The sequence below is a fragment of the Macaca mulatta genome, chromosome 15, assembly GCF_049350105.2.
Source record: "Macaca mulatta isolate MMU2019108-1 chromosome 15, T2T-MMU8v2.0, whole genome shotgun sequence".
Lineage (NCBI taxonomy): Eukaryota > Metazoa > Chordata > Mammalia > Primates > Cercopithecidae > Macaca > Macaca mulatta.
Genome location: NC_133420.1, coordinates 65108701 through 65131006, shown reverse-complemented (window position 1 = coordinate 65131006; position 22306 = coordinate 65108701). Strand labels below are relative to the sequence as shown.

General features: G+C 55.7%; 1 protein-coding gene across 18 annotated transcripts in view; it reads right to left on the bottom strand.

Annotated features, from left to right (window-relative positions):
- Nucleotides 1-22185, bottom strand: part of CNTFR (ciliary neurotrophic factor receptor) — a 38523-nt gene extending 16338 nt beyond the window's left edge. For 2 of the 18 annotated variants that reach the window (XM_077965106.1, XM_077965103.1), the window contains exons 1-4: nt 21547-21693; nt 13049-13159; nt 9068-9311; nt 1017-1101 (exon numbers count right to left, since the gene is read on the bottom strand). In XM_077965106.1, the coding sequence (XP_077821232.1) occupies nt 1017-1101; nt 9068-9295 (313 nt within the window). In that variant the 5' untranslated portion in view covers nt 9296-9311; nt 13049-13159; nt 21547-21693. 18 annotated transcript variants of the gene reach the window in all.
- Nucleotides 22186-22306: the final 121 nt, after the last annotated feature.

Sequence of the window (22306 nt, the reverse complement as noted above, 5' to 3'; positions counted from 1 at the left end):
GGCAGGCCCTAGAGACGCCCAGTCAATGCCCCTGGGGGTGGCCAGGATCTCTCTGGGTCTCACTGTTGATCTCATAAAGAAGAGGCCATAGAAGCCTCGACTCACTACTCACAGCCTTGAGGGTGGCAGAGCCCAGCCACCAGGGTCTGCTCCATGCCTAGTTCCTGGAGAGGCCTTCACCCTCTCTGCTTTTACCCAACCCGACTGACACAGAGTATGAGGTGGGAATCATGCAGGCAGGGAGCTTAGGGAGCCTTGTTCGAGGTGAGTTTTGAGTTCAGACCCTCAGCTGATGTTGCTGTTTGAGGTGCTGCCTCAAGTGCAGCAGAAGGGCAGGAGGTCACGTTAAGAGGGCCCCTGTTTCTCCCCGCAGGGACACGGTTCCTTGTCCTGTGGGCTGTGGGCAGGCCTTGCCCCTCACTGGAGAAATAGGTAGAGGGAGGGCAGGGAGGTTGCCAATGGCTGAGCCCTGAGCTCTCCCCCGTGTGGCCATCCCAGCTGACTAACCTGTCCCTTCCTTAGTGCACTAGCTCTCTCCTGCATGTTACCCTGTCCCCTCATCTTGTTCTCAGTCAGTCCACCTTCTCTGTCCCTATCCTCCCTCTGGGATGAAGCTGAGGGTAGAAGGTAACCTGCAGTCTTGCCCACTGTCTCCAATCAGTGCCTCCAACTGCACCCCCACAAATCTCTGAGAGATCCCCTTTCACCCAGATACAATACACAGGTCCTGCCCCAGCCTCCCCTACCAATTCCCATCCCACCTGCCTGTACCCTATGCCACCCTAGTAAGAAGACAGATCACCTCAAGCCAGAGACACTGTCAGCATTCGACCACCCAGGTGTGACTGTGGAGGACTGTGCATATCAGTGTCACATGACTCCATGTCCCTCTGGGTGGTCATGTGTGACAATGCCAGTGTGTGACTCTTGAGTGCTGTCAGGATGCAGGAATGCCAGTGAGGGTTCATGTCCAGCTCTGAGACGGGAGTCAGCAGGCGGCTCCCGTGAGCACTCACCCTGTGGACTGTGTCTCTGGGTGTAGACAACTGCAGCGGCAGCAGCAAGCACAGCACAGCAGGCCCACGGGACAGGAGCAGCCATCTGTTGGGAGAAACCAGGGTGGGGGAGGAGACAGCATCAGCCCAGGCAGGACTGTCCTGGGGAGCCCCTCCTGTTCTTAGGCAAGACTGGGAAATCCCAGCCCTAGGGCAAGGGCATCTTGACCCCAAAATGCCCTTCTTAATAGGGCTCAAGATCTTCTTTCAGGCAATAGAAAGCAACATTATTGGCATCTGTAGGCAAAGGTTTGCTAAGATGGTAGAAGGCAACCTATGGTGGTTTGCTGTTCGATAAGACTGCTGGCTACACAGCGTTGTCAACCGCAAATGAGTTCTAGAATATTGGTAATGCCAGGGCCATTTTTCTAAAAAAAAAATAAATAAATAACTTTACTGGTGAGGTTAGCTAATTTGCTATAAACATCATAAACTGAAAGGGTAATGTTTTAATTTAATTGGAGGTCTATACTTCTCCAGATTGCTTTGAATGGAAGCCCCCTGTTGTGTTCCTGGGGAGATAGCCTGAAACCTGGATGCTCCAGAGCCGCTCAGATCCGTCATCTGTCCCCAACACCCCTGCGGCGAGCCTTGCCACTGGGCCCTGGGAAGCTCAGAGCAGTCGAGTCAGGGTAGCGGGACATGACCCAGGTCAGATGTGACTTTTCCGTAATTGTACACCAATGCTCAAGAGAAAATGAAAGATTTTAATATGTAAGTCCTTGTCAAGGACCCTGGCCCACCCTTGACCCCAGCCATGTGCCCCTAGGAGCCTGGGAACCCAGCCCAGTAGGTGTGCATCAGCGTCCACATGCACCCATGCAAGTACACAGGATGCACTCAGGACATGGCCCCAGAAGCCAGATGGATCTAGTGCCTCCCAACCTGATGTCCTGCTTCCTGAGATGAGTCCAACTATTCTCTTCCCCTCCCCCAGCACACATCTACACTTGATGGCAGGGAAATAATTATTTCCTGCAGAATGGGCCACAAATGTAACAACCGCCCCCCGCCCCACCTTCAGTCGAGGAGAGAGAACTATCAACCACACAGAAGCAAAGATCCAGAGAAACACTGAGGGATGCTACCAGACACTCAACCAGGGCCACCCTCTGATTCCAGCCAGCCACACAGCAAAGATGCTGGCCAGGGACACTGCCCCAAACCACCAGACAGGACCCCAAAGAAACAGCTCCACACATAGTGGAAGATACACCAGAGTCTGTTAGAAGGACCATCAGACAAAGCCAAAGAGACAGGTAGATGAAACCAGATAGCCAGCCAAAGAGGTGGTCAGAGAACAATGACTCAATCAAAGGACCCGCCAGAAACACTGGAAAGGACTCAGCTAGACCCAGGCAAACACAGTGCCGAAGGACAGGCAAGGAGCATAGGCAGTGAAGCTGTCGGCGACAAAGCCAGAGAGCTAAGACACTGTCAGAAACAGTGCCAGAGAAACCGTCTGACACACAAGCAGAGAAATACCAGAGAAACTGATAGACACAAACAGGCATACACCCAGAAAAACAGCTCAAGAAAAGAGCCAGAGCCACAGCCAGATGCTCAGTCAGGAAGTATCCACACCACTCCAAACACTGCCAGAGACACTGTCAGACACACAGTCAGACACACTGCCAGAGACACCGTTAGAAAGATGGCCAGAGAAACAGCCAGACACACAGCCAGAGAAACTGACAGAGACGCAGTGCCAGATACACCCCAAGAAAGTGCCAGAGACTCAGCTCCAGACGGTGTAGACATAGCATAGCAGAGACAAATGTGGGTATCAGCCTGAAGCAGCTGTGGAGAGTTTGGAGAGCAACAGACTTCCTGGGGCTTCCTGTGGGAGAGGGCTCCTGCCTGCCTTTTGCTACCCTTGACCTTCTCCAGGGAAGTCCCCTCCTCTGAGCCTGCTTTTCCTTTCCTCCCTGTCACAGCCACAGGTGCCCTGACTGCCCCTCCCTGGCACAGCAAATCTTCCTGTGTCCCAAGTGGCCCCAGCTACTCTCTGCACATCAGTGACTCCTGGAGCCTTAGCTACCATCTGGCCTGGCTCCTTCTGACCCTCAGCCCCTCCGCACTCTTCAGCTACTCCTCAGGCCTAGGAGGTTAAGACAATGGCCAAAGTTACAGTCAGCAAGCGGTGGAGCCAGGAAAAGAACCCAGGACTGCCTGAATTCAGAGGTGGTGTGAGAGAGAGAAAAAGAGACCAGCAGCCAGAGGCCTACCTGGTTCCCTGACCTCAGCCCTGGCCAGTCGCCCTCAGACCTTCCCCCACTGCCTCTGCCATCTGTCCATGTCTTTCTCCTCACAGCCAGGAAGATCCTCCGCCTTGGTCCCAGGCCCACTGCCCACCACATGGGAGCAGGAACCAGGGCATGGGCAGGCAGAAGAGCAGGCAGAGCGGCTGAGGTTAGATCCAAGGATGGGAGTGTTCAGTGAGAGGAGGAACGGATGGCCTCTACTCCCAGCTCCCTCCTGGTCCACACAAGCACACACTCCCACGTGCATGCGTGCACACGCACACACACTCACACACACACACTCAGGCCCCCGCAGGGGGAGGGGTGGCTTCTTCATCAAAGTCGCCTCCATCAGCCCGATGAGTTACTGTAAGGGCCGGGCCCTGGGCCAACAGGGCTGCAGCCACGGGAGACGGGCGCTGCTGAGAGTGAGTGCTGCAGAGTGGGGGTGGGGTGCCAAGACAGACACTGCAGGGTTGGGGGCACCCAGAAAAGGGAGAGACTCAGGGAGGGGAAACAAGAGGCAGGGAGAGAGAAGGAGCTCTGAGTGGAGACCCAGAGGGACAAGGAGAGGCTGAGATAGGAGAGACGCAGGGGGAAAGATGGGGCACATAGGAGATGGGCAGAGACTCAAGGGCAGAGCGACAGATCCAGAGAGAAGGGAGGAGACCCCTGGGAGGGGTCTCTGCCCACCCTAGAGCATCTCCGTGGCCTGCCCAGCTCCTCTAGCACAAAGGAGGATGGGATGGTGGTCAATGTTATGTGAGGCAAGAGCAGGGCCCTCCTGGAGGCTGGAAGGATTCTTTCTGGGGATCCAGGACCCCAGCCCCTAGGGGACAAGGGTGAAACCCCATCCATGCCCCTGCCCTGCAGATCCAGAAAGCCCCAGGCCAGTGTCACTTCCCCCTTTCCTCAGACTCCCAACTGGGCCCACTGCCCAGGTCGGAGGTTGAGGCCAGAGGCATCCAGGACACACCTCCATCCTGCCTTGGCTCATTCCAGGCCACCCATCCCAGGGTAAAGAGCATCTTTCCTGAGAATTTTCCAAGTCCACACCCTATGGCTCTGGGATAGATCTGCAGGATGAATCCCATAGAGCCCCAGATAAGGGCTATGCAAACTGGCCCAGGCTTCCTATCAGCCCCTTGAAGAGGTCAGCCCCAGAATGAGGAGGGAACAGAGGGGGTACCCCGTAAGCAAGAAAGGAGCCCAGCACCCAGAAGCCCCTGAATCCCTTGTCAGCACAAGGGTCCCTGCACCTATCCCAGCAAAGAACCCGAGTGTCATCATTACTCCCACACAGGTAACACATTAAGAGTCAAATTCTGGGGTCCCAACTTACTGCCATTGTCCTGCTGTGGCATAAAGACACCATTACACAATGATAACAACGCCCATTGAAAATGACACAGTTGTACCATTGACAATGACACACAGGGATGTTGACAGTCACCACAATGACAATAATGCAGTGAGTGACAGTCACATACATTGACACCAACACACAGGGCAATGATACCAGTTGACAATGACACAGTCACAGTGACAGTAGCCTCAGAATCAAAGATGCAATGAGACTCCGTCACATAGAGTAACACTGACGGTGACATCAACACAGTGACACAGCGATGTTGATGGACTCAGTAACAGTCTCACAGAATGATACTAGTCCACAGTAATACTGGCACCCCTGGAGTCTGACAGCCGCCATCAGTAACACTGACAGACACTATGACAGGCTCCAGGTCAGGAACCTCTATTACCCAGTTTAAGAATCTGGCTTAGGACCCAAGACCCAAGAACTGTCTTGCCAGTCCCAGCAATGTTCCAGTTGCCCTGTGCCCCTCCCCTCACCCCATGCCTAGCTCAGGGTAGAACCTGGGGAAAGGAGGTGAGTTTTGGAAAGCCTCTATTTATCCCTGCAGAATCACAGACAGCAGTTTAGATTGTAGAAGGCCAACCCTGGGGAAGTCCTGCCACCATCAGGTCAGGGTGGGGGATAATGAGCACCACTAACTGCGTTTCAGCTATAATTGTGTGTGCGTGTTGATCTGTAATAGTGTGTTATGAACTTCAGGGTTTGGGTTGCTGTGGGCATGCTGAGGGTCAGGTAGGCTCAGTCTTGCCTGGACAATGAACGATCAGGGAGGCCTCAAAACAAGTGACCTCAAAGCAAGGTTATTGTTCCATCTCTGAGGCAGGGAATTGAAATCCAGAGAAGGTCACCAGATGGACTCCCTCCATTGCCAGGGATCAGGGTGGGTTCAGAACATCCATCTGATAAGGGCATCTGGCCCAGCAAAGAGCGGAGGGGACTCCCCACAGCTTCCAGTCCCCTGACTCCCATAGCCCAGACTCCAGAATCCCACAGTGAGGGGAAAAGGCACCTTTTATCCTGGGGCCTCATCTCCTTCACCTCTCCCCACAGCAGCCTAGAGGACCTATCTCAGGAATGAGGCAAGAACACAGGACACAGCATGGACTCACTGATTCAAACGCCTGGGGACTCTAGAAGCCTCAGACCTGCAGAGGAATTACGTTGGAGCGGAGAAAGAGAGATACATAGACTTGGAGAAGGAAATGAGAGACAGAGCGGGGGCAAAGACAGGGACAAGGACATGGTAGGCAGGGAGGAACAGTACTGGCTGAGGGAGAGCCTGGAAGAGACAGTCAGGGCAGGCGGGAAGCTCCAGGATGGGGAGGAGGGGCTGAGGCTGGGAGGCCCCCAGATCCCACCAGGCCTAGGCAGCCTGGACAGCGTGGGCGGTGGGGGCGGGGGCAGAGGCCTGAGCGGCCCAGAGGCTTGGGGGGTGGGGGGACCAGGCCGAGGAGGGAGGCCTGGCCCCTGGCAGCTGGCCCAGCAAGCCCCCAGCCAGGGAGGGGCGGGCCTAGGTCAGGGGCCAGCTTGTGGGCTGGGGCTAGCTGGCCATAGGCGGGCAGGCTCCCACTCCCTATGGTGTTTCTCCCTCCTGTCTCTGAATCTCTGGTCTCTAGCCCCTTCTCTTTTCCCTCCTCTCTGAATCCAGACCTGCCTCTCCTCTCAGCTCTCTCAGAGACCCCACCCCAAGTGGCATAGGGCTCCAAGCTGTGCCTGGGTTCAGGATTCAAGATTTACCTCCTCCTGGGCTACCATGTCCCCACCCACACCAGGGGCAAGCCTCAGTCCTCAGGGGAAAGGACCCTACCCAAGCTTAGGCCCCGTCCTCCTCCTTAGAAGGGGGCAGGATAAGCCAAGCACCAGTAGGAGGGGGCCAGGAGGGAGGCAGGGGGAGCGGTCTCCCAGCTCTCAACGCTGGCTGAGGCTGTGGAAAAGGAGGCGGCCCAATTGAGTGAGTTGGGGGGGTGGGTATCCGCACCTGCTGTTGTGACCTCCACAGCCGGAGATGGAGGCCTGGGGGGGACAAGATTCCGATGGATTTTGGCAGTGGCCTGGACTCTGAGTGCTCAAAACCCCCACTCCCAGCCTTTTGCACCATAGGGACCCTGAGATCAGCATGTGCGTGCCCTGCCGCACGTGTGTGCGGGCGTGTTGTTGGGGGAGCCTGGGGCCCTCCCATGATGGGCCTGGCTGGGCAGATGGGAAGGCATCCTGGGGAGATGGGAATCTGTCACCAGCCTGTGCCCACATGTGAAGGCCCACTTGGAGCCCTGCGTGCTGCCTGGTGACCTGGGCATGGGCTCGTATATGCACATACATGCAGGCCTGTGCTTAAGTAGCCCTTTAGATGCAGAAGGCCTGGGCTTTTACCCTCAGAAGTCATCTGGTCCAGCCCCCTTCCTCTTGAATGGAGAAGAGGAAGGGGCAGATAAGTTCATATTCTCCCTTTGGATACATAGGCTCTGGAGAGCTTCACAGAACCTGAGGCACTGGTGCCAAATCCCCCAGCCCCCAACCCCAGTCCAGTCTCTTCTGGATTCCACAAGAATCAGGAGGCCCCCTCCACCCAGGAAAGGCACACACTCCAGTCAGGTTAAGTCTGTGGGGAGCGGAGTGCTGCTCTTCTTGGAGGGACAGAATGCTGCAGCATGTTAGACAGCTGGAAGAACTCCATGAAAGGCAGGGGATGGGCAGAGCAATAGGGTTGACTAAGACTTCCCTTAGCAGGGGGGATGGGGTAGGGAAAGGCCCGAAGTGGATGCCAGGGACAGGAAGGAGGCTGCAAGGCAGGGCCCCCCATGGAGACAAGGATGGATAGAATGGCTTTCCAGAGTTGGAGACTGGGACAAAGACCTATTTGCCTCAGCATCTCCTACCACACCCACCCCTGGACCCATCACTGCTATAGTACAGACACACCCTTGAATCCATACACAGAGGTCCAGGCATGCAAACTCACACACACACACACACACACACACACACACACACACACACACACACACACACACACACTGGGGGGTGGGGGCAGCAGTGCATGTGATGCATTGGCTTGTAACAAAAAAAACCTGAAGCTAGTCATTCTGACAGAGCCAGAGTTGGGTGGGGGGAAAAGAAGCTTCGAATGTCTTCTGTGTTCTGTTCTCTCTGCCCCCTAACATGCACGTGCACCATGCACGCTACTTCTGAGGAGCCTTCTGGTCTGCTGGGCAAGACCAAGCCATCCTTCCTCCCCTTTCCTCCCCTCCTCACAGTGAGGAAGCCAGAGCAATCTGTTCCTGATGGGTAAACACAGGCGTGAGTACGCGCACACACATGCTCACACACACACCAGCCACTCAGGCCACACAGCGCCCAGTGCTCACTTCATCCTAAGATAGAGCACACACTTGGGTTCTCATTACACCCGGCAGAGCTCTCAAAGCCCCTGCCTCCTCAGACACACAGGACCAGAGCTTCACGGACACACTCAGGCAGCCTTTTGCAGACACTGGCATTCAGAGCCTACCATTGTGGCCACACATCAGGGCCTCCCACATGGATACCCACTCCCACAGCCCCGTACATGCTGGTGTGCGTGCACACACACATTACAGTCACACTCACACACACAGACTCCCTCACACAGCCATGGTCTCACATATGGATACCATCACACACTCCAAACAGTCAACCTTCCACACAGACACCATTGTACACCTCCAGAAGCTCAGGGCCCCCAGTCGCCCTTGGCCCCTCACGCCCCGACACCAGCAATGGGAAACACCCACATACACACCCTGAACAGCCACACTGTGCCAGGACCTCAGGCTGCCTAGTTGTGCCTGAGGGGAGGGAGAGAAAGCCTAGGGTGGCCTAGGGCAGGAAAGAAAAGGAAAGGAAATACTTTGTTGGTCCCTAAATAGACGATTATTCCCCAGGCAGCTCCTTCTTCCCCAAACCCTGCTTTCAACAGCATTAGGGGATGAAGGGAGATCCTCTCCATATAGGAGAGGTGAAGGAAGTACCTCGGGGAGACAGATGTTGGCACTGGAATCGGCAAGAGCCAGAAAGGCCCAGAAACCAGCCAACTCCCCATGCCCTTGCTGCCTCCCCTCATGACCCTCTCTTTGCCACGATGAGGATCAGCAGCAGCTCTCAGCCTAGCTATCTGCTGTGTGATCCCAAGGCCTCTTCAAAACCTCTATATGCCCATAACTGTCTAGCGGGCACCCAGATGTCTGGCCTGGCTGCAGAAGGGGCAGGAGAGGGGAAGGAGATGGGACCTCCACTCCAGCCCCCCAGCCCCCACCAAAGCCCTGGCATCACTGGCAACCCACAGAGAGGTAGGGCAGATGCCCAGCATGGGGGGGGGGCAGCAGGCAGAGCGAGCGGGTGCTCCTCTAACTAACCACTGAGGAGGAGAGTCCTAAGGTGTCCTTGGACCCTGCAGCCCCGCCCCCATCACTGGAGGAGTAGACGCGGAGTCGCTGTCCAGGCAGAATGGAATCCAGGCTGTGCTGGCCAGGCCCCAGCCCAGGAAAGATCGGCAATGCTGCGGATATCCTTGCCACTTGCCACTCCAGGTGTAGCTGGGGCCCTGATGCCTCCATCCTAAAAGGAGCCTGACTTGACTCCATGGAAGCCAGGCAGGACCTAAAGAAACCAGGCAGGGGTAATGCCATAAAGCCAGGTGATAGGGACTTCAGGGAAGCGGGCAGTGGGGACAAAAGAAACCAGGCAGCAGGGTGTAAGGAAACCAGGTGACAGGGCCCCAAAGAAGGTAGGTGGTGGGAGCCAAATGAAACCAGGCAGTGGGGACTAAAGTTAGCTAGGAGGTGCAGACAAATGAAGCCAGGCTTTGGGGATCAAATCAAACCAGGCAAGAGGCCCACAGGATGTGAGAAAAGAAAGATATCAAGAGCTCATCCCCTCTGTCTAGATGTCACCCCCACACCCTGGGCCTCTCTCTCTATAGCCCCCCTTCCACTCAGGCGGTGGTCCCCTCCCCCAGGCCGATGGACACAGCCAGAGCCCCCTCCCCTCTCAGAGGCCTGGTCCGATTGCAGCCAATGGGCCCCGGCCCCATCCCTGGGACCTCAGGAAGTCCCAGTCCCTCCCACCGGCTGCAGAGGCAGGGGGGCTGGGGGGAGAGAAAGAGAAGAGAAGAGAGACAGCTTGGCAGGGGGAGCGCGCGGAGCAGCCGCGGGGGGCGGGGGCCGAGAAAGGAGCGGGAAGCGCCGAGGCGGGCTGGGCGGGCTGGCGGGTGGGCGCGGGGCGGGGGCGTCGCTGCGGTGGGGGTGACAAGTCCTCCGGCCCTGCGGCCACTGACCTGGGTCCCCACGCAGGCGCCCCGTCGGTGCCTCCGGCGCTCCGTGGGTCCGCCTGCCCGCCTGCGGGCATCGGGTCTGCGGGGCTGGGGCCCGGGCAGCCGCAACGACCCGGGAGGCAGGAGCAGCCCCCACAGCGGTCCCGGCGGGCGGGTGGGCGAGGGGCCGGGCCACGCGGTGAGCGACGAGGGCCGAGCCCCGAGTGAGCGACCAGGCAAGCGGGCCGGGAGGAGGGGAGGAAGGAGCGCGCTGCAAGCGAACGAGCAAGCGAGCTAGCGGAGGGAGAGTGAGGGACGGCATGCAGTGAGGTCATCCTTTGAATCTAATTGAGTCAGGAGGAGATGTGGCACTTGATGCTGGGGGAGGGGAGGCAGAAGGGACCCTCCCCGCTCCGGTCCAGGCCCCACTCCACACCCAGGGGCGGCCGGGGCCTCCCTTCCCCGGCCAAGGAGAAGTTGCCGCAGGCCAACTCGGGCAGACCACTGCCGGTCTCAGGGCTGACCTCTGCAGCCTGGGGCTATCAGCAAGCGGTGAGAGATGTGGGACCCGGCCCCAGCTCCGGGCTACCTTCCTCCTCCCGGGGTGACCGCTCCCTCCCAAGGCCCAGCTCACTTTCCCGCATTTTTTAGGGCACGGGAGGTTCCCAGCTTACCCCCAGGTCCTATTCCAGGTCCTAGTCCTGCCCTCTGAGGATAAAGCAGGAACTTCAGCCAGCCTTCCAAGTTGCTTACTTTAGAAGTATGGGGCCCCAACTCTATTCCCCAAGTTACTTCCAGTGCTGGGAATTTGGGGGAATCTGGAAACTGAACCCCAGGCTCACCATCCTGCCCTCTGGGAATGACAGTGCAATGCCACCCGTGCTCCAGTGACCTTCTGTATTTGGGATGAGGACCCCACATCCCCCTTCAGGAGGGGCAGGAGCAGGGCAACTCCTAGGGTCTCCAGGGAGGGACCAGGCTGCCCAGAGGGTGAGGGGCAGGTTGGTCGCTAGACCCTGGGCTTGTCAGGTGTGCACACCCGTACATATACACATGAGCACACGCACACGTGCACACGCACATGGGGTCGGGGGCACCAGACAGCTCGGGATGCTCACATCAAGGGCCGTACACCCCTCCCTTCGCCCCCGTGGGGGAGGGGTGATAAATATTTAAGGGGCTTTTAGCTCAAAAGGGGCTGGAATGGGGGAGGGAGGGGGATCCACGCTGCCTGATTAATGGGGTTACGGGCTTGGATCAATCCCTCCGCCCGCCGCTCCCTCCTCCCCCTCCTCCCTCCCTCTGCCTAATGCGCTTTATCAGGAGACGCTTTTCTGACTTGGCAGCGTCGGGCGTTTTAAATAGACCCATTTAGAGCTGGGGTTGGGGGAGAAGGAGGGGGTGGAGAGACAGAGATTGAGACAGGCTGGGAGACAGAGACAAATCAGGAAAGAGAGATGGGCCCTAGAAGAGAGAGACTGGGAGAGGAGAGACAGAAGGAAATGCAGAGATACCATCGAGATAAGACACTGAGGGTGAGGCTCCCACGGAGGCTGAGATGGAGAGAGAGAGGGTGATGGAGAGAGAAAGGGTGAAGGGAGGCCAAAGGAAGCTGGGGGCCTGAGGAGCAGAAACAAACAAAAAGAGAGACAGGGAGGAAAGGAACCATGGGCAGCGGGGAGAAACCCAGAGAGAGGCTCTCCACAAGGGCTGAGTGCTAGCCTGGGAGACAGCAGATACTCTTTATTTCCGAAAACAGTTTTTCATCCACTTTGTTAAATTAAAAAGCTGTTTTTAAAATGGTGCTGGAGGTGCTGGCTGGGGGAGGGTGAACAGAACTGCCAAGTCCTCCCTCTCTGGCCTCCTCCTCCTCCTTGGCCCCCACAGAAGCTGCCTCAGCCTGAGCCCCTGGGGTGTTCTCCAGCTCCCCTGCTCGCTGAGGCAATCCTCTGAGATCCCCAGGAAGAGGGTCAGGGCATCTGAGCTACTGTTCACTGGCAGGAAGTCCCTCCTGCTGTCTGGTTTCAGTTCTTCTTGCTGCAGGGAGCCCATTCTTTCCCCGACCACTATCCTTCTCTTCTCCAGCTCCCATCCCGGTTCCCTAAGGTGTTCCCAGTTTGCAGAGGATTATGTGCCCTCGCGGCCCAGTAGCCCACTTTCCATGTAAGCCATCAGACTCCTCCCAAGGTACCCCCCATAAATATTATCTTTTATTCTGTACATCCATCTCCTAGCCCCATCCTACTCTGAACTATCAGATGCATACCCCATGTCACTGGGTCCTCTGGGAACAGTGGGGTGAAAAGCTTAACTCCCTACAGCCTTCTCAGGCCTCCCTTCCTCTTCTCCTGGGCCCCAGCTCCATCTTAAGCCCCTTTTATGTGTCAGCCTGGGGTACCCCCACTCCATCCTCAACAACACCCTGGTCCTAGTTGTGAAGGGTTAGTCCCCCCTCAGCCCCCAGCCAGGAAAATGGCCAGTCTGTTTGGGAGCTGAGATGAAAAGCCCGGTCGGCCTTTGTGGGCCTCTGGCGGGTTTTGGACAATAGGCCCTTCCGTTCCGCTCCAGTGCCTTGATTCCTTGGATGCCCCCACCCCCAAGCTGCCAATCCAGGGGCCTTGCCTGGCCTGAATGAGAGACAGGGAGAGTCAGGCTCGGCCCCACAGCTGGCCTCAGAAGATTCTGGACTTTCTGACCTCCCATCCCATCTTTTTAAAGCCTACCTGCTCCTCCAATCAAGCCAGAGAGATGTTTGGAGGGGCAGAGAGGAAACCTGAGGACACTGAAACAGAAACATACTCCCATATCTGGGACTCAGCTCCCCCTTAGTATAGAACCCAGTTTCCTAACCTGGTGTTGCCCTTGCCTGTGTGACAATAGATAAGTCTCTTCCCTTTCTAGGCCTATTATGAGAGCATGAAAAGCCTCAGCCAGGCTGAGCCCAAAACCTCTGGAAAAAGAAAGGACAGGGAAGAAAGGAAGGAATCTCAGGTCCTCCTCCACTCATGTCCCCTAGACGTACAGCCCCACTACACCTGCCTGATTCCCTGAGACTGACCTACCCCACCTGGGCCCCGGCACCTACCTCTTCACCACTGGCCAAACACCAAGCACATCAATGTCCTCCTCCTCCTCCAGACCAACTCTTCAGGACTTCCAAAACCAAGGGGGCAAGATGAGGTGACAAGGCTAGAGTCTAGAAGGGCAAAGGGCATAAATCAGAGGTCACAGAGGAGCCACAGGCCTTAGTCCAACTCAGAGGCCATTCCATACTCACAGCCCCACTGTGAGAAGGGGAGACTGAGTCAGGCAGCAGCTAAAATCTGGAAGAAGAAAAGTTGAGAGTAATACAGACCCCTTCTAGCACCCCTTGCTGACTTCAGGTTCTGAACCACAGGCACAAAGGTTACCAGAAGGCAGTGGCCTGATACAACACAGAGATACACACCCGCAGACAATCCACAATTCCCATACAATCAGTTCACAGACACACAGGCACCTCCATATCACATGCATCCTCACATGCACAATCCTAGAGTCACAGGGTCACAGGCATGGTGTAAATAACCACCATTATAACACCCCCTTCCTTATCACCACTATGATTTATTGAGCATCTATTATATGCCAGGAACTGTGTTTGGCACTTTATATGCATTATCTTACTTAATCTTCATGATTTCTCCATGAGGTAGGTTTTATTGTTCTTCCCATTTGATAGCCAAGGAGACTCAGCTTCAAGGAGGTCTTGCCCTATACCACAGAGCTGATCAGTTCCAGAGCCTAGATTTGAGTCTATATCTAATTCCAAAACCTTGCTGCTATATCAACTTGCCTGTGCAGATCTCTCACCCACCTGCACAATGCCTTTCCCAATAATAATAGCAGGTATCACTTGTTCAGGGTCCTTGGTTACCTAGACACTGTGATAAGTACTTAATTTACATTTTGGTGCTGAATCATCGAAACAAGCTTCAAGGCCGGGCGTGGTGGCTCACCCCTGTAATCTCAGCACTTTGGGAGGCTGAAGCAGGTGGATCACCTGAGCTTAGGAGTTCGAGACTAGCCTGGGCAACATAGTGAAACTCCATCTCTACCAAAAATACAAAAAATTAGCCAGGCATGGTGGCACGTGCCTGTGGTTCCAGCTACTCCTGAGGCTGAGGTGGGAGGATCGCTTGAGCCTGGGAGGTGAAGGTTGCACTGAGCCAAGATTGAGCCACTGCACTCCAGCCTGGGTGATCAAGTGAAACCCTATCTCAAAAAAAAAAAAAAAAAAGCTTTGGAGGTAATACTGTTTCTGTTTTACAGATTCTGAAACTGAGGAGAAGCAGCTTGGCCAAAGTCACACAACTGGTAGTTGATAAAGGAGCTGGCCTTGAACTCAGGGATATCTTGAAAGCCACTGTTGCTTCTATGGACTCCAGCCATTCAAAAGACCCCTCACCTTCTATAAGACCTCAGGAGATCCTCGGGGTCCAACTGCTCCCCTGAAAACAGGTCCCAGATATATCTGCCAAAGGTATGATTAGGTGCCTAAACACATACCATGAGAAAGGGATTCCATGTCTTCCAATCCTGCCCAGAGATGCAGAGACATCACCAACCAGGGAGAGATAGCCAGAAACTAAAATAAGGTATTAGAGACAGGCTGGTTGATAGTGACAGATACAGCCACACCAAGACAGGCCCAAAGGGAGGGAGATTGAGGGGAAGCCAGAGACAGAGAGGGACACATTAGGCCAAAGAATGAAAGAGATAGCTGGAAAAGGAGACAATAGGAGTAGAGGAGGGTGCAGGCTGACATGAAAAAACACGGACAGATACACTCCAGTATGCAGACAGACACATATAGACCCATCTGACCTTCACAAGAAACAGACTGTGAAAGCAAGCAAGGCTCAGGCTGTGTGTGGCGTGCGTGTGTGTGTGTGTGTGTGTGTGTTGTGGGGGGAGCATGCAGAGTCTGTATTGCTACGTACATTACACCAGCTGCTTCCAGCAATTTCATCTGATTAATAATAAATGCCCCATAATTACAGCTGCTCCCCTAGCCCTTCTTCCTGTTTTTTGTCAGCTGCTGCCAGGCCAGCCCCCAATAGACCCTATGGTCCCCTCCATCCTCACCTGCTGTCCTCTAGGAGGCTGAGAGAATGTGAGCTGGTAGAGGAGGCCAGACTCCCAATTTAAGGAGGGATACCCATCTCCCTATCTTGGATTAATGCCCTTTGCTTCCAAGCAAAAAGTCATCTTACTTAGGTCTCATTCAGAACTCTTCTACTGCATAGGTATAACTTGTGACCCCTAATATGGCCTAGGGGCCCACATCTGGGATGCAGAGAGATGAAATCCCCTTGCCCACTCTTTATTACTCGCTGGCCAAGACTCCATCCACAAACTTTACCTAGCCTCAGAACCCTGTAGGCTCAGAGGAGGAAGGGACCAGGACAGGGGCCCTCACCCCATCATTCCAATCCCAGACAGCCCGAATCTTTGCCCACTTGTATACCCTAGAGCTCTGGACACTAGGTGGCTCCGCCTGCCCATTCCTGAGTACCCCCCCAACTCCACCCCCACAGGTCCAGCTCCCTCCAGGCCTCCCACCCAAGCTCTCCAAGGCAGCTCTATCAGAATCAGCTGCGGGGTTGTGCCGATCTGTTTCTAATCGTTGGGGCCTGGTTCACGCTTGCCCCCACCCCCCAATATTGATTCCATTATTTGGAAAGTCACTGACGTCAGGGGCCTGGATGGGTGCCAAAACCGCCTTCTCTCCTGGCCTGGGCCAGGGCCCAGCCCCCCATCCCGCAATTTCACGGAGGGGCCCAGAAGGGTCAGCTCATGGGCCAACGTCACATGGCATCTTCCCTCTGACTCTGGGCTCCTCTTGCCTTTTTGGGACCACTGTGGAGCTCCCTTCTGGATAGAGGGGCTATGCAAAGGCCTGGGATTTAGAAGTTGGGGGAGGCTATAAAAGGGAGTCTTAAGACCCTCATTGGGACTCTGGCTGCAAGGAGGGGCTCTGAAGAGGTAAGGAGGAGGGCAGTAGCTCAGAAAAGGGTAGTTGGGAATACTTTGTGTTTTTTGCCACACTCTTATTTTGGAACATCCTGAAGCTGGTCTTGAAATGAATCCTACAGACTACTTGGTTTTCATTTCTGATATCAGATATATCTCCAGACTCTCTTAGAAGGAAATTCTCTGCAGTGTAGGATAACAGATTACCCTAAATTTTGCCATAATTTGACTAACTGGCACCAGTAATTTTATAAATCTTTGCTCCACATAAAACAAAGGCTCTCTCTGTCGTGCATCTCTCACCTGTGCTGCCTCAGGTTCCCCATATTCACACACTCTCCCAGTCTTTCCTGGTGCTGGGTGTGTTTCTTCCTCTCTGTCTCTATCTGACCAAGATGCAGCCACTGCCACACTGGCCCACGCCAGCAACTCCTGGGCTCTGGCTGGACAGAGTATTTTTAGGATCCGAACCCCGTGTTCTCAGACAGGCATTAATAACCAATACAGACAGTCTGTGGTGCCCACAACAGCTACACAGCCTCAGAGCTCAGCCTTGGAAGGTCAGAGATGGGGTCCATTCCCTCAGTTAGAGGGTCCCTGAGGGAATGGACCCCATCTCTTCTTGTCCAAGAAACCCACACCCAGAGAGGGTAAGGGGCATGTTCACCACCACATAGGGAAAAAAGGACCTTACCTTCTGCAAAATCCTGAGGCTGGGAAGGAGCAGGGTGACCTCTGACCTCTGTCACAGAATCAGAGTGATTACCCTGCCCCAGCCTCCTCTGGTCCAGGCCTTTCCAAGGAAGGGGCCTATCCTCTGCACTCCTTCCCTGAGTGAAGGAAAGTCCTTCCTCTAGTCTAGCCTGCAAACCAGTCTTCCTTTGAGCCAAACAGGGGTGTAGGACAGGGGATGCTGGGTCTCAAACCACAAATCTCAGGAGCTTCCTTCTCCCCACGATCTGTCCCACTCAGTGATTCATGCTTCAACATTTATTGAGCACTTATTCCCTGCCAGGCACTGTACAGGGAGTCAGGCACATGGTCCTGCCCACAGGGAGCATTCGGTCCAATGAGAAAGAAAAAGATGTATTACTGTTCACACAAGAATGCCTTCCTATGGTGTACAAGGTTTGTGCCAAGAGCAGGCAGGTACAGGGTGAGCAAGGTAGACCCAGTCCTTGAGTCACACAGACCTCACAAGCAATTACTATGCAACCTTGGTGAGTGCCATGTGGGGAAAGTACAGGTAGGCTATATGGTGGGGCACACTGACTGCCCTGGGTCTGGAGAAACCTGTCCTCCTACAGGCTAAGGACTCTTCAGTTTGCTCCTAAACTCAAGACGGGCCCTCAAGCTGAATACAAGTCACTACCATAGTTTAATTTCAGTTCCTGCTACTGTAGCTCTAGTCCCAGCTTTTGGGAGCTGGCTGCCCACAGCAGCAGGGTCTAACTCTTCTTCAACATCTGCTCCAGCTCCTCCTCCCACCCCTTGACCCACAGAGTGCCTAGCTCTGGTGACCTCCAACCAGGCACAGCTCTGTGCTTTGGGACTCTCTTTGCCCTCTGCAGAGGTAAAAGGGATTGACGACCTCAGTGCTCTCCATCCCCAAGGACCACTTGCCTTCCCAGCCCCTCCCCACAGGAAGCCGAGAGCCCTTGTGGGTTTGGTCACTCAGGGCCACAGGAGTTTACAAAGCTGAGGTCTCCCCCACTACCCCCACCCAGTGGTGGGTCTAGAGGAGGGGTCAGTTCTCACTTCTCAGGCTCCTTGCTCTCTAGGACCCCCGAAACCAAGCACACATGGTCCCCCCCAACCCATCTGCATTTCAAAGAAAATCCACTCCATATGTTTCCTATTCATTTACACTTCAACTCGCCATGGGGGGGCACAGAGCAGGGATGCCTTGCCTCTAAGCCCCCCACCCCCATAGGGGGGCTGGAGAGCATGTGTCCCCTTCAGGACAGGGCGCAGTTACAGCCCAGCCGTCTCAGTATTGGGAGGGACCGCAGGGCCATGTCCCTACTGTGTGGGCTCCCATGGGGGAAGACAGCATATCTCAGGCAGCCCCACCCACTAATGTCCATAGCAGCAGAGCACGCAAAGTCCAGGGCAGGGTCTCCAGGGGAGTTGGAGTCCCAGGGCTGGCTGCAACCTAGGCCCCCCAGGGCTACTGCTCTTTTGGGGAACAGAGTGGGGAAGCCCAGGCATGCCCTGGAGCCAGGATAAGGGCTCAACAGGCAATCCCAGAGACACTGTGGGACACACACAACATAACATGGTCCCTACCCCTCCCCAGCCAGGGCAAAGAAGAGAAGAGAGCGTGGGATCCCGGATCCCGTCTCTTCCTCCAGCTACCTTCTCCTCATAGATTTGAGGCTGTTATCTCTCCTACAATCACAGATTCAATACCCTGGAGCAGTCGCAGGAGCCAAGATCTGCTCCCTCCAATCTTCACACCCCTCCCATCCTAAGAATGATTGAGATGTGTGTGTATGGGGTGGGGAAGATGTCTTGGGAGGACAGGAGTCTTATTTCCCCCACCTGGCCTTCTCTACTACAGAAGGGATGTCCAAAACTATTCAAGGGGGATGGGTGTGCATTGACATGGCACACAGAGGAATCTAAGAGTTCACTTCACTCCTGTACCAACGATCCACTCAGATTTTCCTGCCAAGTGCCTAGTCTCCTTATGGAAGGAAAGCAGGGAAATCTGACTGGGTTAGCCTTTACCACCACTCCCCTCCATTAGCCCACAACCCATGTGAGGGATGTGACCAAATGTGTATCCTCTCTCCTCCTCACCTTTGGAGAGGACAGATCCTGTAGCAGTCTCTGTTCCTCACCTCAAGTGCCCCAATACTCACCACAAACCAAAGGAAAGCATGGGCATATCTGACCATGAGTCCTAAGTTCCACTGGAATTGTGAATGGCACAATCTCAGTGTGGATCTGAATGTGAGCCCAGGATGAAAGTGTGAGTTTAAGTGTCACAGTCTAATGTCCCATCTAAGTGTGAACTCCAAGATGCAAGTATGGGTTTGAGTATGAGCCCAGGTCTCAGCACGCATCAGACTGTAAACCCCAGCGGGTCTGAATGTGAGCTCCAGGACTGAAGTGTGAGCCTGTGAGTCTCAGGATTCCTGCACAAGTCAGCATAAGCATTAGAGTTCTAGTGTAAGTCTGAGTGTGAGACCCTGGTCGTAAGGGCTTCTGAGCATGAGCTAAGGTAACTCATGGAGTCTGAGTGTGAGCACTGGTATCCCTTTTTAAGTCTGAGTGTGAGCCCCAAAGTGCCCTTGTAAGTCTAAGTGTGAACATCAGAATCCTAGTGTGAGTCTGAATGTGAGTTCTGAGATCCCAATAGGAATCTCAGTGAGTCACAGGATTTCACGTGAGTCTGATGGAGTCACCAAGATCCTGGCATGAGTCTCTGTGTGAGCCCTAGGTTACCCACGGAGGTCTGACCCCCAAAGTCCCCATATGAATCTAAGTGTGAACCCAAAGGTCCTAGTGTGAATCTGAGTAAGCTCCAGGGTCCCCGTGTGAGTCAGTGTGATCCCCAGCTTGGAAGTGTGAATCTGACTATGAACCCCAGTGTCCTCAGTGAGTCCTTGAGTTCAAATGTGAGCCCCATGTTCCCCATGCGAGTCTGACTGCAACTCGGAGTCCCAGAATGTAGGAGTGTATATGTAACACTAGTTGTTCTGCCTGTAATACTTGGTGAATTTGTGTCTGTGTCACTGACACAGTGTCACTGACACGTGAATTGTGTCTTCATGTGAGCCCCAGTGTGAGCCCGAGGACCCCAGTGAGATTCTGGGTGTGAGCTCTAGGTCTCAATGTAGATCTAAGCTAAAGGATAAGACCGTGAATCTAAGCATGAGCCTACACTCCCAGTGTGGGTCCCAGTGTGAGCAGAGTTCCAATGTGAGTCTACATGGAAACTCCAGGACTGAAGTGTATCCCTGGATATGAGCCCCACAATGTAAGTGTGAGTCCATATGAATGTAAACCCCTAGACCCTAGAAGGAGTTGAAGTGTCCCAGTGTGCATCTGAGTATGAATTCCAGAGCCCCCAGAAGTCCTGTGCATGACCTTTAAACTCCTAGTCTTTGTGTAGGCTCATGGTCTCCGTTGGAGTATCAGCCCTGACAGTGTGAACCTCAGCTCCATCTCACCAATGCTGACCAGGAGCCCCTAGCACCAGCTGAGAGGATTTGTGTGGGTTGTGACAGTGGAGACAGGGGGGCATAGTTTGAGACACCTAGGCCCTTCTAGCCCCCAAGTCATTGCTAGCCCTACATCCCTAGGAATATGCAATGGTTCAAGTCCCATTCCCACATGTGTAATGACACACCATCACACCCAGAGTTACATATACAAAAATACACCTGGTGTTGCAGACTCCTCGGACACACAGCAATTACAGATGCACAGACACACCCAGCATTTCAGACTCACCACCTCAGTGATCACAGCCACACAAACACACCCAGTGACACAGACACAAATTCACCAAGTATTACAGGCAGAACAACTAGTGTAACAGATACACTCCTACAGCGGCATGCAGACACACACCCAGTGTTGCAGACAAGCTGCCAGGCACACAGACACACACAGACGCTTCTCAAAGAGACAGACTAGACGTAAAGAGAAAGAAAATCCTGAATTTTCAACAAGGCGTGAAATAGTCCTGCCCGCCTGAAGCTACTGGAGGGGGGAGGGGGACAAGGGAGCCAGCGAGCTAACGGTGGAGGAGAGGCTCGGGAGAGAAGAGGAGCCGAGAGGGAGAGCTGTCCGTCTGGTGACCTCCCCACGGCCCAGCCCCCACGCACGCGGAGATACACTACTCGGAGCAACACAGGGACACCCAGGCTGGCTCACACTGAGCCGCACTGGAGGAGACACACACGAGCAGACTCACAAAGAGACACTTGGGGATACACCATAGGCAGACTCACACAAGCCAGGAAGACTTACAAAGAGACACACTGGAGGAGACCCACTACATGGAGATACATCCAGGCGGACTCAAGAGAAAATCATGAGGAGGCCGACCGACACACACAGACACATGCATACACACACACGCGCGCGCGCGCGGATTCACACGGACACACATGCACTGGCAGACGCGCAACCGTCCGTTCGTATCCCCGGGCGCTCTGAAGTCCAGATTTCTGCCCGAGAAAGAAGCCACCTTTGGGCATGCAGAGGCCACTACGAACCCCCGAAGCCCAGGAATTTTTCCAGACCCCGCGTGTGCAGCTGAGGGGTGGGGAGAACAGGGACACTAGGACAAACCGCCGGAGCCACCTCCCTCTAGTCGACAGTCCGGCCCCACCACCACCACCACGCCCAACCCCCGGAGCGCCCGGACGTGGGGGTTCGCTTCTCCAGCGCCCCCGCCCCCGAGTTTGCAGGCAAAGTTTCTCGTGAACTTTCCGGTCGCCCTCGGCCGTAGGCCCACGGGTGTCCCCTCACTCTTCCCGCGCGCACGGTCTGTCGGTCAGTCCGGGCTCTGAGGGTCTGGCCGCGCGCACTCCGCCGCAGGGTACTCACCGCGCCCTCGGGCTACCCAGGCTTCGCGCTGCGCCTTCCGACCGCCCCCGGCAGCGAGCGAGGCAGGGAGCGCGAAGCTACCACCGCCCGCCGGATCCCACCGCCGAGCCTCGCGCCGCGCCGGCTGGAGCCGCCGCCTCCGCTGCCGCCGCCGCCCGCTCTGCACCGGCTCTTCAGCGCTCGGCGGCTTTAACCCCCCCATCCTCCTCCCTCCCTCGCGGGCTCCCTCCCTCCTTCCCTCGCCCATGTGACCGCGGGCGCCCGCTCGGCCGCGCGCGCCCTCGCTCCCCTCCCCCTCTTGCCTTGTCTCTCCGCGGCCGCGCGCCACGACCCCTCCCCGCCACGGGCCCCGCGCGCCCCCGCCTTGGCACGCTCTCGCTCCTGGCACACGCGGCCCGCTCGCCCTGCGCGGGCCTGTGAGCCCCCACTCCCACTCGCCCGGCACTGGCACGCGCTCTGGCCCCCCGCTGGCATACTCGCCCGCACTGGCACGCGTGGCCCCCTCGCGTTCACCCTTTCTCGGGCGCGCCCTCCAGACGGCTGTGGTCCCCGTGCTTCACGCGCAGCCCCGGCCGCGGGTCTCGCAAACGCGCGCGCGCGCACACACACACCCACTCCGCCCGCTCCCCTAGGGCGGCTGGGCGCGCACCCACCCCCGGGATCGCTCCTTCACACTCACTCTCCCTCTCAGTCTTGGCCAGGTCTCTCCTGCGCACACTCCCGCACGTTCAGGCCCTGACGGCCTTGCACCGACTCCCTG